At 48.1% G+C, this 16,211-nt stretch overlaps 1 protein-coding gene and 1 long non-coding RNA gene across 8 annotated transcripts in view; one reads left to right on the top strand and one right to left on the bottom strand.

Annotated features, from left to right (window-relative positions):
- Positions 1-16,211, bottom strand: part of LOC128333559 (uncharacterized) — a 39,818-nt gene that overhangs the window by 3,616 nt on the left and 19,991 nt on the right. The window contains exons 2-4 of one of the 2 annotated variants that reach the window (XR_008310971.1): positions 13,540-13,603; positions 8,113-8,259; positions 124-184 (exon numbers count right to left, since the gene is read on the bottom strand). This is a non-coding gene — a long non-coding RNA (uncharacterized LOC128333559). Of the gene's footprint in view, positions 1-123; positions 185-4,072; positions 8,260-13,539; positions 13,604-16,211 lie in introns of those variants that run through there. The other variant, XR_008310970.1, reaches the window with a different exon arrangement.
- Positions 1-16,211, top strand: part of PKNOX2 (PBX/knotted 1 homeobox 2) — a 212,994-nt gene that overhangs the window by 191,846 nt on the left and 4,937 nt on the right. For all 6 annotated transcript variants that reach the window (XM_053269106.1, XM_053269107.1, XM_053269103.1 and 3 more), the window contains 2 exons: positions 2,669-2,788; positions 15,419-15,495. In XM_053269106.1, coding sequence (XP_053125081.1) covers positions 2,669-2,788; positions 15,419-15,495 — 197 coding nt within the window. The remainder of the gene's footprint in view (positions 1-2,668; positions 2,789-15,418; positions 15,496-16,211) is intronic.

The following is a 16,211-nucleotide window of genomic DNA, read 5'->3' as shown; positions in this document are numbered from 1 at the left end:
ATATTGTGGCACCGACGGAGCCCTGGACAAGTACTCCTAATGTTATTTCTGTATTGCCTGGGTAATTTATTCAGCCCGGCCTTGCAGTACATCCCAAGCGGCACCTGGGGGAATCATTTATACCTGACACAGGGCTGCCATCCTGATGTTTAATTCATGGAGAAGAAATGTTTTTATGAAGAACCTAAAAAAAAAAAAAAGGTGTGTGTTTTTTTTTAACTTGACGTTGAGATTCCACTTTCCTGCAACCTCATTAAAACTTCTGTCTTTCTGCTTCCCCAGATCTTTGCATCTTCTTTTCTTTTTATCAGCTCTTTAAAGAAAGGAAAAAAAGCTGTTCCTGTGCTGTCCTGAGACAAATCCTATTGAGAATTGCACATTTTAAAATTGATTAATAGACTGAAGGGTATTTAACAACAAAACTCCAGCAGATTACTGGGGCTGCTTTTTAAGGCTATTTGTTTGGAAATAAGCTCAATTGATGTCAAAGGGACTGAAAGTCTGGTTGGTGAAATTGGCAATCACCTTGACGCTTGAGCGTGTGCATAGCTGTCCTTGGGCAGAGGAGTCACGGTGGGAACTGGGAGTATAGATGTGATGGTTGCAATTCTCCTTGTGCTGGTGTTTGTGGGTTTGTCCGGGTCATGTTCTTTATGTGAGGACAATTGCACAGAAAACCAAGGTGATTGCATGGAGCCAGTTTGGTAAGCCAATGCTTAGGGCTGCAGTTAGGATGGGGAAGGACCGTAACTCAGTGTAGAGCAACTGCTTTGCACGCAGAAGGCCCCAGGTTCAATCCCTGACATCTCCAGGTAGGGCCGGGAAATACCCACATGTCCTGAGATGATACTGGGAGTTGCCTCTGTCATTAATTTTTAACAGGAAACTTGCGGTCACCTCACCCCAGATGTGTGGGAAAGGGCTAAGGTGGGGCTTCTCAAATTTAGGTCTCCAGATGTTGTCGAACTACAACTCCCATCGTCCCCAGCCATCATGGCAAAAGGCTGGGGATGATGGGAGTTGATAGTCCAATAACATCTGGGACCCAAGTTTGAGAAGCCCTGGGCTGTGCTTAATAAGTGATGGGTGGATATGTTGTCTGCATATGCACAGAGGCACTTTCTCCCTTAGGATTGCCTCCCATATTCCAGTGCTGAGCCCTACCATAGAGCCTTGCTCAGCTGGGCTCAAATTATGTTGTGCTTACCTGTCAGTGTATCACTTTCCTTTGACAATTTAAGTGTGAACTTGCTGCAAGAAGTATGATGTTCTTTGTGGTCTTGTGCAGGACCACAGTTGGGTTCCTGCACAGGGCACCATCAGAACCTTCTAGAGCTGGGGTTCTCAGACTTGAGTTCCCAGATGTTGTTAGACTTCAGCTCCCTTAATCCCCAACAACATCTGGGGACCCATGTATGAGGAGAGGAGAGCTGGTCTTGTGGTAGCAAGCATGACATGTCCCCTTAGCTAAGCAGGTTGCATATGAGTGGGAGACTAGAAGTGTGAGCACAGTAAGATATTCCTTTCAAGGGACGGAGCCGCTCTGGGACGAGCAGAAGGTTCCAAGTTCCCTCCCTGGCAGCATCTCCAAGTAGGGCTGAGAGAAATTCCTGCCTGCAACCTTGGAGAAACTGCTGCCAGTCTGTGAAGACAATACTGAGCTAGATAGACCGATGGTCTGACTCAGTATATCGCAGCTTCCTATGTTCCTAACCCCAGCTCGGGCAGCGGCGGAGAGCTTCTTTATTTTGAATGGTGGTACTGCCACCCTTCTGATTGAGAGAGAGAGAGGTACACGCCTTCCTGCTTACATGAACATATGACACTATCTTTCCCCTCCTAACTGAGCAAAGAGGCACTTTTTAAAAGTGGTGATTCTCTTTGTTTAGCAGGCAGAGAGCAACTGGCCCTATCCAGCCCCAGCCCAGCATCCCTCCAGTGGCTGTTGCAGGTGTTTATCTTCTGCTTCTCTTTTAGATTGTGAGCCCTTTGGGGACAGGGAGCTTATTTATTTTATATCTATGTAAAATGCTTTGGGAACTTTTTGTTGGAAAGCGGTATATAAATATTTGATTCATTTAAGTCCATATTGTCTGTGGTGACAAGTAGCAGGTCTCCAAGGCTTCGGGCAGGAGTCTTTCCCAGCCCTACCTGGAGATGCTGCCAGGGATTGAAGTTGGGACCTCCAGGATGCAAAGCAGATGAGCTACTACTGAGCCGTGGCTTGATTCTCTTCTGACCATTACTGCAGCAGCATGGTCAAGAACTTTCTTTGCAGGTTGCTAGGCCCCTGCAGAGTCCTTCTATACATAGGTAGCTTTCTCTTTTCATTTTTTTGCGCATGACTAACTGAAGTAGCTATCCATCCATACTCTGCAGAGATAAAATAGGTGATGAAATCTCACTATCTTCCATTGACGAGTTGATTATTTGACTTAGATACAGGATAAAACCTAGTGGTATTTTAAAAAAGAAATTCTAAGTGCACATCACAGTTCCTCTTAAGTTAGTTTTGCTCTTGCCTCTCTGAATAGCACAACTGCTCTCCGGCCTCCCGAAGCCAGCATGAAATCGGACCGACATAGTGAACTGTGTCACCATGGCAACCCAGGCTCTTTTTTACCTGCATTGTTGTTTAAGCTTCTCTTTCTCTTTCCCTGCCCTGTAGGTTAACCTGGACCTGACCTCTCTTCTTGACAGCGAAGATAAAAAGTCAAAGAACAAACGGGGAGTCCTGCCTAAGCATGCTACGAATATCATGCGCTCCTGGCTCTTTCAGCATCTTATGGTGAGAGAAGTCAACAAGTGTGTCTGAGAGATTAACCCCTTGGGATCCTTCTCCGTTCAGGAGAAGCTGGTCTGAAGGGCTCTCACTGTCTGCTTATGAAGTGGTTTACTTATCAGTAGCACAAATATCTTCTAGAGTAGCTGGGCCGCAGAGCTAATGCAGCTGCATGGCATTCTCTACCTTCTGGGTTAGTGATAAAATCGGGCAGCCTATTCCTAAGGATCGGCTGTGGCTGAACTGCAGGACAAGAAGTAATTTGCACTGTCGGAAGATAGGGTGGAGTTGGTCACATCCTAATCCCCTCGTGTTTAAAAAACCTGCCTAACTAATAAGGCAGAGACTGACATACTACGCAACGCTGTGTGCATGTTGCAGCATAACATTCATACCATTGCACAAGTGCACCCTTGCACAAGTACACAAATTGTGCAAATACAATGGTGCAACCATCTGCCCATTACTTCCAGCAGCTGTACTGTCACACTACTCCATTTGCTCAATTTTTCAAAGAGCACAGCTGCACAAATGTGATGTCACAACACACACCTAACATTGCGCAGTATGCCAGCAGACTTCTTGCACAAAAGCAGGCATTTTCCTCCCCAGCACTCAGAATACACCAAATATCTACCCATTTCAGTTTTCAAACATGCAGCTTTCAGGTGGACCAGAGTATTGTTGGAAGCTTCCATCATGCTCCCCTTCTCTGTGCCTGTTCACTGTGATTAGTTTCCTCTCTCTTTTTCCTGCTTTGCTGTCATTTTTTGCTTTTGATTAGGGCTTAGTTCTTCCACAAGTAATCCCAGATCATGTTGGGAATATGGTGCTATCCTGTACAGCTAGATTTGGCCATTTGTCTGCATCACTGAGTGTAGGGCAGCGGGGAAGGTTGTGAAATCAGAACATTTTGATTTCACAAAATGAAATTAGTAAAAAGAAAATGTGAGTTGACTTTCAAGATGTGCATGTGGTGCATAAGTGTCACAGTCGCACCGCACAGCATGATGTGGATCACTAGCTTGGCTTCCCACGTACCAGAGTTCAGCCGGCTTCCACAAAAAGCTTAAAAGTTGACTCTGTGATCCCAGCTCATGACCGGTATGATTGTTTCCAGTAGTAGTTATGTGACTGCAACATGGCTCCTCAATAGGCAACTCATTCTTTCACGGGCTCTGTGAGCTTCTGCCTCTGCTGCTCCTGGACATCTCCGACGTGCAGATGAGCAGCATGAGAAGGGAAGCACAGCAGCCAGGACAGGGCAATGGAAGCCACAGAACACAGCAATGCCTTCCATACCAATCAGCCCCCTAATTTAATTTATACTACTGTAGCTTTATTTTGAAAACGTATACTCATCCTTATTTTAAAAATAAATAAATCTCAGGGCAGCTTTCAGTATGGTTACAACAACAATAGTTAATAGATTTTCTCCAAAAATTTAAATTTAAAAAAATACAAAGAGCAAATAAGAAGCACAGACAAAATAGGAACTAGAAGTGTAGTCACCTGCCATAAAGTAGCCAATAAAGAAGTGAGTAAAAGCCTGGAGAAATAATTTTAAAAGTTTTGGTCTGGTACCTAAAACTCATCCAACCAAGCACTAGCTGAGCAGCTGTGGAGAAAACATTAGTGTTAGGGCACCATCACGATTCCTATTTGCACATTATAATTCAGCACTTGCACAGTCTGTGTACAGTGTGCACAGGTACAGTTCTGTATGCAGGTACAGTTCTTCACACATTATGTTGAACGCAGGTACAGCAGTACAGTTCTATCTGTATCCTGCATTTAGGGGTTCACCTTTAAAATGAATACAGGCACCATCATTCTTTATTGCGGTCATAGACCAATGCTTAGTAAAACATACATACTTGCAAGAAACTCAGCAGAATAAATCACACAGATTATAACGCAATATTAACAGGTTAGAATTAAGGCAGATGTGGTGAACTCCAGACAGATCTTCCTGATAGCCAAAGAGAGCAGAGCACCCTCCATTGATAGAACAAGAATCACGGAAAAGAGAAAGCAAAACATTATTGGAAACCTAAGCGGATGTTGCAAATGATATAACAGTACCTAGCCATTTTGCTAATTAGGTCGTCATTAAGACTGGACAGTAAATACTTCAAATAAAAGTCATCCAAATGCCCAGGAGAACGTTGCAGCAAAGGGGACGCAAATCTTAAGCGGGCATCCCTATAGAAATTACAATATAAAATGGCATGTGAACACAGGCACATAAGTCACATACATAATCACATAAAAGAACATATGTGTTTTCATATACATCTGAACACAGGCAAAAATGTTATGTTGAATCGGGCTACAGAGAAAGCCCCAATTCCCCACACCTGTCCTCCAGTGGCAGAATCTCTAAGAACAGGCAGACAGGTGCAGGGCTCAGGGCAGAGGAAATTGGTGGCAGAGCCCTGGTGAGAGGTGATGGCATGGAGATGAGGATTCCTGGCAGCACAGAGATTCCTGCCTGGGATCTCCCACCTCCCACCAGGAGCTCTGCCAGGTGGCAGTTTTACTTTGGAAAGGCAGGTGCGCATTCACATATCACCCAGATTTACATCAAAATTTTGGGTTTTTCAGCTTAGTCCCATTTATGTCCGGGATAAAAATGTCCACTTTTTGCATCAGGTTTGGGGGCAAATTCAAGATATCTGATATGCCCCGTAACTCACAGTATTTCACCCCTCTTAATTCTGCAGTAAAGCCTGATGTCTGGGAAAGACCCTGCAGAGCCACCCTCCAACTGAGCCAACCCCATGGCCCACTCTGGTTTGCAGAGAAGAGCACATCATGCTCTTGAGGTTTGAGGGCATCCACTGCAACAGGCAGGAGTTGCGCATTGCTGGCAGCAGTGGGAAATCTCCACACTGCTACAACTCCTGCCCACTGCAGCCACCGCCCTCGGACTCAGTCAGCCCTGCAGTGCTCTCGCACTGGGGCGATTTCAGGCCAGAATCTCCCCACCACAGGCACTGGCAGGTGCTCGGGGCGATGCCCCTATTCGCCCCCGCCAGCAGCACTCGACAGGTGGTCCTTTAGACAGCCAGGTCTCAAGCCACATCAGACCTTAAAGGCTAACCCCAGCATGTGAATTGTGCCTAGAAGCCGACAGGAAGCCAGGGGAAGCTGTGTTCTCAAGGTTGATCTTGTGAATGTGAATGACATGAATTATCTTCATCTTTGTCTAGTAAAAGCACAGCTGGTCATTGAACACCAGGCCGCAGAACTCCCAGCAGAGAGAGGCTGTTACAGGGAGTGTTGGCAAAGGCATTCTCAGATGACAGCTGCATCAGCCAGCACAGCCAGGAAAAGCCTGTGGGGGGAGGAGGGGAGAACTTCATAGGAGGGCAGTCCAGAGGAGTTACCTCCAATGTTGTGGGCCAAGGTGCACAGAAATCAACCCTCAAGACAGCATGGGCCAGAAGGGGTACAATCTCCCCACTGCCTTCGCGCTAAGTCAGCATGGTGTCAGGCTCCGGGTCAACACTGTGCGTGTCACACAGCCCTATTCTCCTGGTTACAAAGCCCCCCAGGACTCCTTAAGAAGCTTCCTGCTGCCTCGGAGCCGAGGCGGCCCTTTCATGAGGCAAGGTGAGGCCGTCACTGCAGGCAGCAGATTAGTGAGGCAAGAGCAGGGGGCAAAATGCCTCCCACTGTCACCATCAGAGCAGTACTTTGGGACCGACCGTAACCTTGCAAGGAGCGTCTCCACGCAGACTCCTTGCAAAATTCGCAAGAAACACAAGAAGAGAAGAGGAAGCTGCTGACAAATGTTCCATGTAAACCACTGAGAATTGGGGTGGGAAGCAGTATATAAATAAATAACAACCCGTGGCAGCATTTTCAAAGCTTGCAAGGGATGATTTTGAAAAACAGCTGGAGGACATGGGACAAACCAATATTTGGTGCCCCACCTCAGGCAGCAATACCTTTGGCCTTTCCCCTCTCTTTTCTCTCTCTCACTTTTTTGGCATATTATTTGCCACTTGGTCACAGCTGTTTCTTGCCCTAATCTACAATTCTAGAACCATTTTGTTTAAAGAGGGGGTTCTTCCTCAGGAGGAACATAGGAAGCTGCCCTATACGGAGTCAGACCACTGGTCTATCTAGCTCAGTGTTGTTTACACAGACTGGCAGTGGCTTCTCCAGGGTTGCAGGCAGGAATCTCTCTCAGCCCTCTCTTGGAGATGCTGCCAGGGAGGGAACTTGGAACCTTGTGCTCTTCCCAGAGCGGCTCCATCCCCTGAGGGGAATATCTTCCAGGGCTCACACTTCTAGTCTCCCATTCATATGCAACCAGGGCGGATCCTGCTTAGCTAAGGGGACAAGTCATGCTTGCTACCACAAGACCAGCTCTCCTCCCTGGTGATCCCAGTCAGTTACATATCATGCAGAAGATGCCATGTCACAGCCTCAATCAGATTATAATACTACAAAGCCAAATAAATGGGAATAAGGGCAAGAAGTATTTCCTTCCGTTTGAATGGGCTTCCTGATAAGACCACATAACAAATCCAATTGGGCTGCTTGGTGATGTCACAAAGCCAGATCTAAGTCAGTTCTAGTGAGGGCTTCACACATTCAGACTGCAGGCAAATGCACATGGGGGAATCCTGGAGTCAAACCTGTTGGCATAATGCCTAATGTTGCAGAGAGAAGGAAGGGTGAGTTATCCTGTATTGCTGTACTGGAAGCTCTTCTTACTAGCATGGAGGGCTTCTGAATGCCTAAAGCATTCCTGAGGAAGCAAGGCCTACATCCAGGTGAACCAGGTGGTGCTTTGACCCCAGTGCAGATAGGGAGGCTGCTAAAGTAGCTAAATCGCTGGCATCTAAGCCTGTTTGCTTTAGCACCTCTGTCCTAATTGTTTCTGGGTCAGTAGAGACAAAGTAGCCCGCTCAACTGCTGTTTGGCACCAATTTTAGGGGGGGGACCAATTTGTTTCAGTGACACACAAAATAAATCTAAAGTATGTTTCAAATCTGTGTCCAAGGCTACAGTTTCTAAAGAGATGCTATACCAGTTCTATAGAAGGGGAGCCCTTCTTTCCTCCAACCAGTCTTTGCTTGCTTGTTTGGCCAAAATTCTTGGGTAACAGGAAATGTGCAATATTTGGAATCCACACGCTTGTTATTAGGACTCTATCTGCCATCTAGTGTCCAAGAGAAGAACTCCTACCAGTGTACCTTGATTTCCTGGACAACTAGTATCCATGACATGCAAATACCCCATTCGATATTACAATGAAATACCCTGCGCATCACAGGTTTCTTTGCAGAGACATTAAGCTTGGCGTTGTGGACCTTATTACTGGAGGTGCTCCGGCGGGGGCAGCTTCTGTGGCTACTCCAGGCCTCCTCATCCAGTTGTGTTCAGCCAGTCTCATTTATGGCTCAGCCTTCCTTCTGATCCTGCCCGCAAAAGGGCCCCGTTTAATTCCTTGGCATCTCCTGGTAGGGGTGAGAAAGACTCCTGCGTGAAACCTTGAAGAAGAAAGCTGCTGGTCAGTGTAGGCAATACTGAGCTAGATGGACCAATGGCCTGATTTGGTATAAAGCTATAGATTAAACTTATGAACCACCTAATAGCACAACGGGGAAATGACTTGACTAACAAGCATGAGGTTGCTGGTTTGAATCCCCGCTGGTGTGTTTCCCAGACTGTGGGACACACCTATATCTGGCAGCAGCGAGACAGGAAGATGCTGAAAGGCATCGTCTCAGGTTGTGTGGGAGATGGCAATGGGAAACCTCCTCCTGTATCCTACCAAATTAAAACCACAGGGCTCTATGGTTGCCAGGAGTCGACACCGACTCGACGGTGTTCAATTTCCAGTCTGTGTTTAGTAAACGTTGCAAGCAAACCCCTTGGATGCCCTGCAGAGCTGAGGCAGTTTTGCAGTGGGCATGAGGTGGTCATCTCAGGTAGCAGATTACTGGGGCAAAATGCCCCTACCCCCCCCCCCTCCCACTGCCACCATCCAAGCAGCTCTTTGGGATCAGTCTGACCTTGCAGGGACCGCCTCTCCTCATACTCCCTGCATGGCTTGCAGGAAGCATGAGGAGATGAAGCCGCTGGGGATCTTCCCTGCACTTCCAAAGCTTGCAAAAGATGGTTTGCAAAGGAGGCTGGCCACCACCAAAGATAATGTGGGCTGGGGGGTGGTGGGGAGGCATGAGAAGAGAGAGAGGAGTCATCATCAATCTGCCTGGTGGAACCTGGAGATGCAATGTGTTGTCCGCATTCGTTCCTGGAATAAGCTAAAGGATCTGTTAGTTCAGGCTAGTTAGCTTCTATATTGTCTTTTTGTTTAGGGTGTAGTGTTGTCACTTTTCTCTCCCCTCACTCCTTTCAAATCCAGCCCCTTACCCTCCTTTTGGGTTAGTCACTCATTCTTTTCCCCTTTGGTAGAATGAACTGCCTTTTGATTGTGTGACTGCTGGTCTGTGTCTCATGTGCCCAATTCCCAAACTCCCCACCACAGCCTAGGTGTTCAAGGCACCCTCCTGGAGAAGGGGATAGCTGGGAGGCGAACCAACCTGTCAGGAAGGCCGTTACAAACCTCTGCATCAGAGTCGGTAAAATGATGCTAGACTGGAAGATATAATCTAGGAAGCAATCTTGGATTCCAAATGGGAGGTGGCCTATACAGTGCCTCCTTCACTGCAAATCCTTTTCCCAGGACTTTTGTAAACACGTCTATGGGACCCTTTCTTGAGGATGACATTTCTGCATCCTCTGTTCACAACAGTTGGCTCCAACTGGAAAAGAATTAAAAGGCAGTTGGCAGATTTTCCAGTGCACCATTTTACACAGCAATTAATACAGATTTATGCAATTAGCACCGTTAGAAAGAGACTCTGGGGCATTCTAGCCTCCTTCTCCCAATTATCCCTGAAGCTGGGGGGGTTGGTTATGATGCAGTTTTTAATCTAAATGTTTTCCATGTTCTGTGCGGGAGGGGGGAGGCGTGCATGTTTGTTCAGCAATCCATCTGATGTGTCTTCTTTCCGGGGCACTGGGACAACCATCATTCATTCCTCTAGTCTGCTGGCTGGACAGATGGTCCAAGGGGACATTTAAAGGAAATGCTTCATAAGTTAATTTGGCTGTAAAATTCCACAAGTGCCAAAATGTTCTGTGAAAATGGTATGCTGTTATTTTCGTGTCCAACTGGTAGCATTCTTGCAGAGTTTAGCAGTACGAGTGATAACATTTGAATAGAGTCCCTATAAGAGGAGATGGCATCCACTGTTTTCCTTCCTCTGGAGCAAGAGTCCTTGTTCTAGCACAGGGGACCAGAATTGGTCTGTGATAATGCGGAAGGCTGCTGGCTACCCCTTCTTCTTGCCCCACACACCTTTCAAAGCCTGCAGGGATCAGATCTGATCCTTCCGGCTTCAAAAGGAATGCAAGGTGAGGAGTGGAGCCTGCCAACAGCCTCCTTTTAAACCCTCGCCTGAGGTTCTGAAGCAACTTGGGGCAGCCCTGCTGAACAGCTTTAGGCAGTTGAGCACAAAAGGGACGAGGGAAGCAAACGAATTAGAAGAGGAGGAGGAGACTCCCTTGCTCTTTCAGTGCTTTTGCTTCCTTTGCCATCCTCCTTTGTGGGTGCATTTTGAGATCCCCCTTCACGGCTGCTCTTCATAAAAGGCAGCAGAACTGATCTGCCAAGAACGGGGTGTGCTGCTCCTGCCACAGTTTGCTCCTTCAGGCTGCAGGAAGGATACGAGCAATAAAGTTCGCTATTTTCAAAGTACATTGCCCATTAATTAATTAAATCACACAGCAGGTAAGTAAGGGTGGTTGTTGGTCATTCAGTCAGAAAGAGGCTCTGAATTGCCCAAGGTCATTGTGAGCTCCCAAATGGGATCTCACCCAGGTCTTCTCATGTACAGGGGGACTGGATGTTTTCGCTCAAGTTGACCAAAACAGTGACAATGTTGGACTCCAGTTCTGGACACTCCAAGTTGCTTTTCCTCAAAAGCAAATGCTTGTGGCAGGTTTCCTTGTTTTCCTTTCTGGCCGACTTCCACATTCACTGGCTGTGCTGAGGCAGCCATGTGTTGTTAGACCACAGAAAGCTGCCTTATACCAAGTCAGACCCCTGGTCCATCTAGTTCAATCTTGTTGACACTGACTGGCAGCAGCTCTCCAAGGCAGAAGTCTCTCCCAGCCCTACCTGGAGATGCTGCCAGGGAGTGAACCTGGAGCCTTCTGCCTGCAAAGCAGATGCTTTAACACTGAGCTACAGCTCCATCCCCTAGAAGAAAAGGAACATAAGAAGCTGCCTTATACTGAGTCAGACCCTTGGTCCATCTAGCTCAAAGTTGCCAACACTGGCTGGCAGCAGCTCTCCAAGGTTGCAGGCAGGAGGCTTTCCCAGCCCTACCTGGAGATGCTGCCAGGGATTGAACCTGCATAAAAAGCAAAATGCTCTACCACTGAATGACAGTCCCATACAGGTGGGGGTGGGGTATTGTAGGTTTAAAATGTGCCGTGTAGGCTAGGGCCCCTCAGGCAATACTCAGATAATGCCTAGCTAGGGAGCCCCATAACTGACCTCCCCAGACCACTGTTTTTTGATCCGCTTGATAGGACCTGTGCATTAGTCTGGTATGGTTTCCCTCAATTCCCCCCGTCTCAGTTTGCAGTCCTAGAATGAGTGCACGATCTCCACCTCCACCAGGACTCGAGTTCACTATGCAGTGGCTTAAATTGCCCGATGAGCACTTTTTCTGCTTAGACAGAAACAACCCATCAGGAAAGCATCGTCTGGGGGAAGCAAAATTGCTCCAATATCACTGGCTATAGATTTTAGCTTAGAAGTTGCAGCTCCCCGTGGGGCCTTTAATCAAGAGCAGCTTTTATTAAACGAGCCCCTTTAAGCTTGCATTGCAAAAGTTGGCGACTGACCGAAGCTGGGATCTCGGCAATGAAAGCAGCCTCTTTGGCAAGGCAGCGTCTCTGTGTAAGGCCAGTCCAGGATGATTCGGTTCTCCTGCCCGACTCCCTACACCAGGGTCTTACTCTCCAGTAGCCCCTGGCTCTGGCCTTTGGCCACCACTCCCATCAACTCAACTCAGATGGCCACTAGCTTAAAGCACAATGTATTTGAGTATATTATGCTTCCAGCGGGCAAGACAAGAACCAAAGGCTTGAAATTACAGGAGCGAGCGACTCTTAGGAATTCCCTAAGAACAAGAGCTAGTTGAGCCGTCTGCCTGGCGCAGCGGTGGGCTCTCCTTGGCTGGGGGCTTCCAAACAGAGGCCGGGCGGCCATCGGTCAGGGATGCCATAGCAGGTCCCCGGACTGAGCCAGGGGGTGGACTCGAAGATCTCCAAGGCCCCTTCCAAATCTGTGATCCCAGGAGTGGACAGTTGCCATTTGCAAGGCACTCTGTCTCCTTGTGCAGCATTTTTGGAACGACACGTTTCAGAATAAGTCGGTGGGGCTGGATGTAGCTCAGTGGCAGAGCATCTGCTTTGCAGGCAGAAGGCCCCAGGTCCACTCCTCCCTGGCAGCATCTCCAGGTCGGGCTGGGAGAGACTCCTGCCCGGAACCTTGCAGTGCCACTGCCAGTCAGTGCAGACAATACTGAGCCTGAGGGACCAAGGGTCTGGCCCAGGATAAGGCAGCCTCCTGTGTTCTAGGACAATGACCGGAGGCGGGATGGCCGTGGTGACGTGGTAGGGTTGTAGAGGAAGCGGCAGGTAGTGGTCTGAGCATGGTCACTGGGTCCGGGCTAGGGTTAACCCTAACCTTAACCCATCAAGCCCTTCGTTGGAGAGCCGCCAAGCCCCCAGGAGGAGCCATCGCGCTGTCCACTCCCCGAGGGCTCCGGCTGCTGGCACCACGGTCAGCCTTCAGCTCATGCCCAGCCGACAGAAGGAGGATGGACGCAGCCCAGCGAATGGCAGCCAGCACTGCTGCATCCAGCCACCTCCTTAGGCTGCTCACCTGGCTGTGGGCGTCCTCCTTCCATCGGCTGGGCGCCTGGCCGATGAAAGGAGGATGAAAGAAGCCGGTGCCGCCGCCACCTTTGGCTGGACTGCGTTCATCCTCCTTCCATTGGCCGAGCCTAGGAGGAGGCCGCTGCAAGTGGCCAGAGCCACAGAAGCCCTGGCCTGGCCGTGGGGGAGCTTCGCAGCCCCCTCCCAGGGGGAGTGAGTAGGGGTGCGGACGCACATGCTGTGCGCCCAAGCACCACCTGTGTCCTGAACATGGGCCCTCTCCTCTCGCTACGCCTCTGGCCACGAGACAGACACCTCCTCCCTGGATTTGCCCCTTGTGCACACACTGTAGCATATTCCTGTCCGTACCTCTCCTTCTGCCTTGCAGCAGATTCTGTGGGAATTGCCTTAACCCAGCGGGTTCTCAAACGGAGTCCCCAGATGTGGCTGGGGCTCATGGGAGTGGAAGTCCAGCAACAATGGCCTTTGACATCTGCGGACCCAATTTGGAGACTCCCTGGCCTTAACACTTTATCCTTCTCTAAGACGGGCGGTATTCAGAGGGCCTAGCAAATGGCCCGTTTTAAAATGGGTACTGCAAAGGAGCAGCCTTTCCCCACCAGTCTAAATATGTCATATGGGCAGGGCGTGCAAAAGAGGGAAGTGGAAACGCACCACAGTGCTTTTCTCTTCCCTTTGTAATGGGAAAGGGAAAGAAGGAATTGGGAGTATGACTTTTACAGGAAAAAACACAGGGCTGGATAGCATCAGCTGACCTGCAGAAGACGCAAGGGTAGAGGTGTTCATCGACTTTGATGGCTAAGGTGGAATGCTTTGATTCTGCAAAGAGAGAGAAAGAAATAGCATTATTACTTTTTCCTCAAGTGCCAAAACACAAAAGTGCAGTGTATATTCCAATGTATAAAACACTGGATCCATGACAACAAGGTCCTATCTGCAAGCTTGCGATCTAAATTAAAACAAAAAACAAAAAACATGAGGAAAAGGAAGGAGGATGTGAGTAGGAAATGCCATGGAGGAAGAAATATACTAGGTTAAAATAATAGGAAATTGGAGATCGCTGGGAAATGAGAGATGTCTTGGGGTGTTTCTTAGAGCAGGAGGGGTTGAATATACGAATACACGAACTGTCTAATCATAGATGTGTGCTAGAAGTCTGGTCTTTAGGGGGGGAAATCAAATCCTGAATTGTGAAATGGCAACCCCAATCCAGGACTGCTCGGGAATTGCCCAGGGCTCCGGAACCACTCTTGAATGAAATCAGAATCTTCCCCTCTCTGGTTTTTTTTTTTTTTTTTAAGAGACTCTTGAAAACACACCTGTTTTATCAGGCTTTTAGTTTATAATGTTTTAAAGTATTTTAATGGTTATTTTAATTCATTTCCTATGATTTAAAGTTTTAATTGTGTTTTAAATTGTAAACCTCCCAGAGATTTTATATAAATGTGATATAAATGCATATATAGATGCGATAGACAGAAAGAGAAAAAAAGAAATTTCATTATAGATAGAACTTAACACAAAAAGCAAGTGATTGCTTTGCAGAACTCTGTGCAATGGAAAATCTCTGTTCTGCTTATTGTTATGTTGCAAACTCTGTTGCCAACGGTCAATCCACCCAGCCTTCACCAACCACAAAGCCAACTCACTGCTACCCTCTGCTGTTTGAATGTAGCATAACCACTTTATGGGAAATTATTTGAAGTTTGGAGTGGGAGGGAGCAACAATGATAATGCTTAGCAGGTATGTGGAGCTTCTGCAGTGTTCAAAGCACTTCACATATATTATCTCAAACATCAGTTGAGATAAAGTCAGTTGAGATCATTGACAGAGGCCCTTCTGCTTTGGAGCTTAGGGAAGTGGCTAAGCTCCAAAATCCAGATCCCGAAGAACCTGTCTCTTGGGGAAGAGACAGATTTAATCTGGAGTAGGATCCAAATTCTGGCGCTCCATCTCCAGATCGAGTCACCTGTGCCAGCTCTTTTCCCAGTTCAGCCAGGAAACGTACTGCATGACTCTGGGCCACACAGAGTCTCAACCCAGCCTACCTCACAGGGCTGTTGTTGAGGATAAGCATAATGATATTATGCTCTGGGCTTCTTGGAAAAAGAGTGTGATAAAAGAGTTCCTCCTTTCAAATCTCCCCCCTTCCCTTCTCCTATTGCGAAGGGAAGATAAAAGGACAGTGATGCAATTTCTTGATACCTTCCTTTCTCTGCAGGCCATTGGGGGCGGAGGGGGGCGGGTAGGCTGCTATCCTGCCCCTAAAAACTGGTCTGCGGTCTGCCAGCTGAAGCGGCCCGCTTTGCCCTGCTTCATGGTAGGGCCGGTAATGAATGGGCACCCAGCGTGGAAAATGGTGGAGCCATTGAAGAGAGCAAGAGGTCTTTGAGCAGCTGAGGGTATAGAAAATGATACAAACGGCTCCTCTTCTCCTTTCTGTAATGCCCCCAAGGACAGTGCACGGGACACCCCTGAATTCAATCCCTTCTAGCTGAGCTTTCAGTTCTCTGAAGCCGACAACGGAAGAAGGGCACACATGCTGTGTTTCAAATCTGCTCTGATGGAAAGAGCTCAGGATAATCCCCGCAGTAGCATGCAGCGTAATGACGATGCAGCTTCTCTCTTTGCAGCACCCTTACCCGACAGAGGACGAGAAAAGACAGATAGCGGCACAGACAAACCTGACGCTCCTGCAGGTCAACAACTGGTGAGTGCACGTTAGCAGAGCGGGGAGGATAGAAATCGCGGCCAAAAAGACTCTTTCTCACAAAGAAGCACTTCTCTGATGAGGGGCAGCCCTTTCATGAGGCAGGGCGAGACAGCCACCTCGGGCAGCAGCATAGTCAGCTGCCAACAGGATGGCCAGATGTCCCTGACTGTGACCGCTATAGGAACATCTCTTTGTCACTCCTCTGACCCTTGCAAGTGGATGCCACTCTTTGCAAGCCTGCGAGAAACACAAGGAGGGAAGAAGAGGGGAGTATTGGCAACCTCCCCTCCTCCCCTGCCCCCTTGCCACTTTCAAAGCTTGCAAGAGTTTCTGAACGGGGGATTCCCTTCCCCTTTAGTGTTATGGGCCAAGGCAGGATTTGGCACCTCATTTTAGGGGCAGCAATCCCTTGGGCTGGCCCTGTCTCTAGCCCATATTGTTGCCCCTATCCAGATTCACATTTATGTTTGTTAGAAACAACATATTTGAGTTGGCTTATCTCCCAGGAATACTGGTGAATTTTTATGGACAAGGCATTTCTTTGTCCAATTGGGATAGAGGAGCAAAGCCATTGAAACAGGGGGCCTGTTGGGGGCCCTACCAATCTCAGGGATAATCCAGAGTCCCTCCCTGAATGTCTCACTTCCATATAACACTAGTCCTTTACGTCTGGAGCAATAAGGAAAAGCACACAGGCAGTATTCTGTCCAGGA

This window comes from Hemicordylus capensis, chromosome 8 (genome assembly GCF_027244095.1).
Source record: "Hemicordylus capensis ecotype Gifberg chromosome 8, rHemCap1.1.pri, whole genome shotgun sequence".
Lineage (NCBI taxonomy): Eukaryota > Metazoa > Chordata > Lepidosauria > Squamata > Cordylidae > Hemicordylus > Hemicordylus capensis.
Note: the sequence above shows the minus strand (reverse complement) of the source record. Positions and strands in the feature narration are given on the sequence as shown.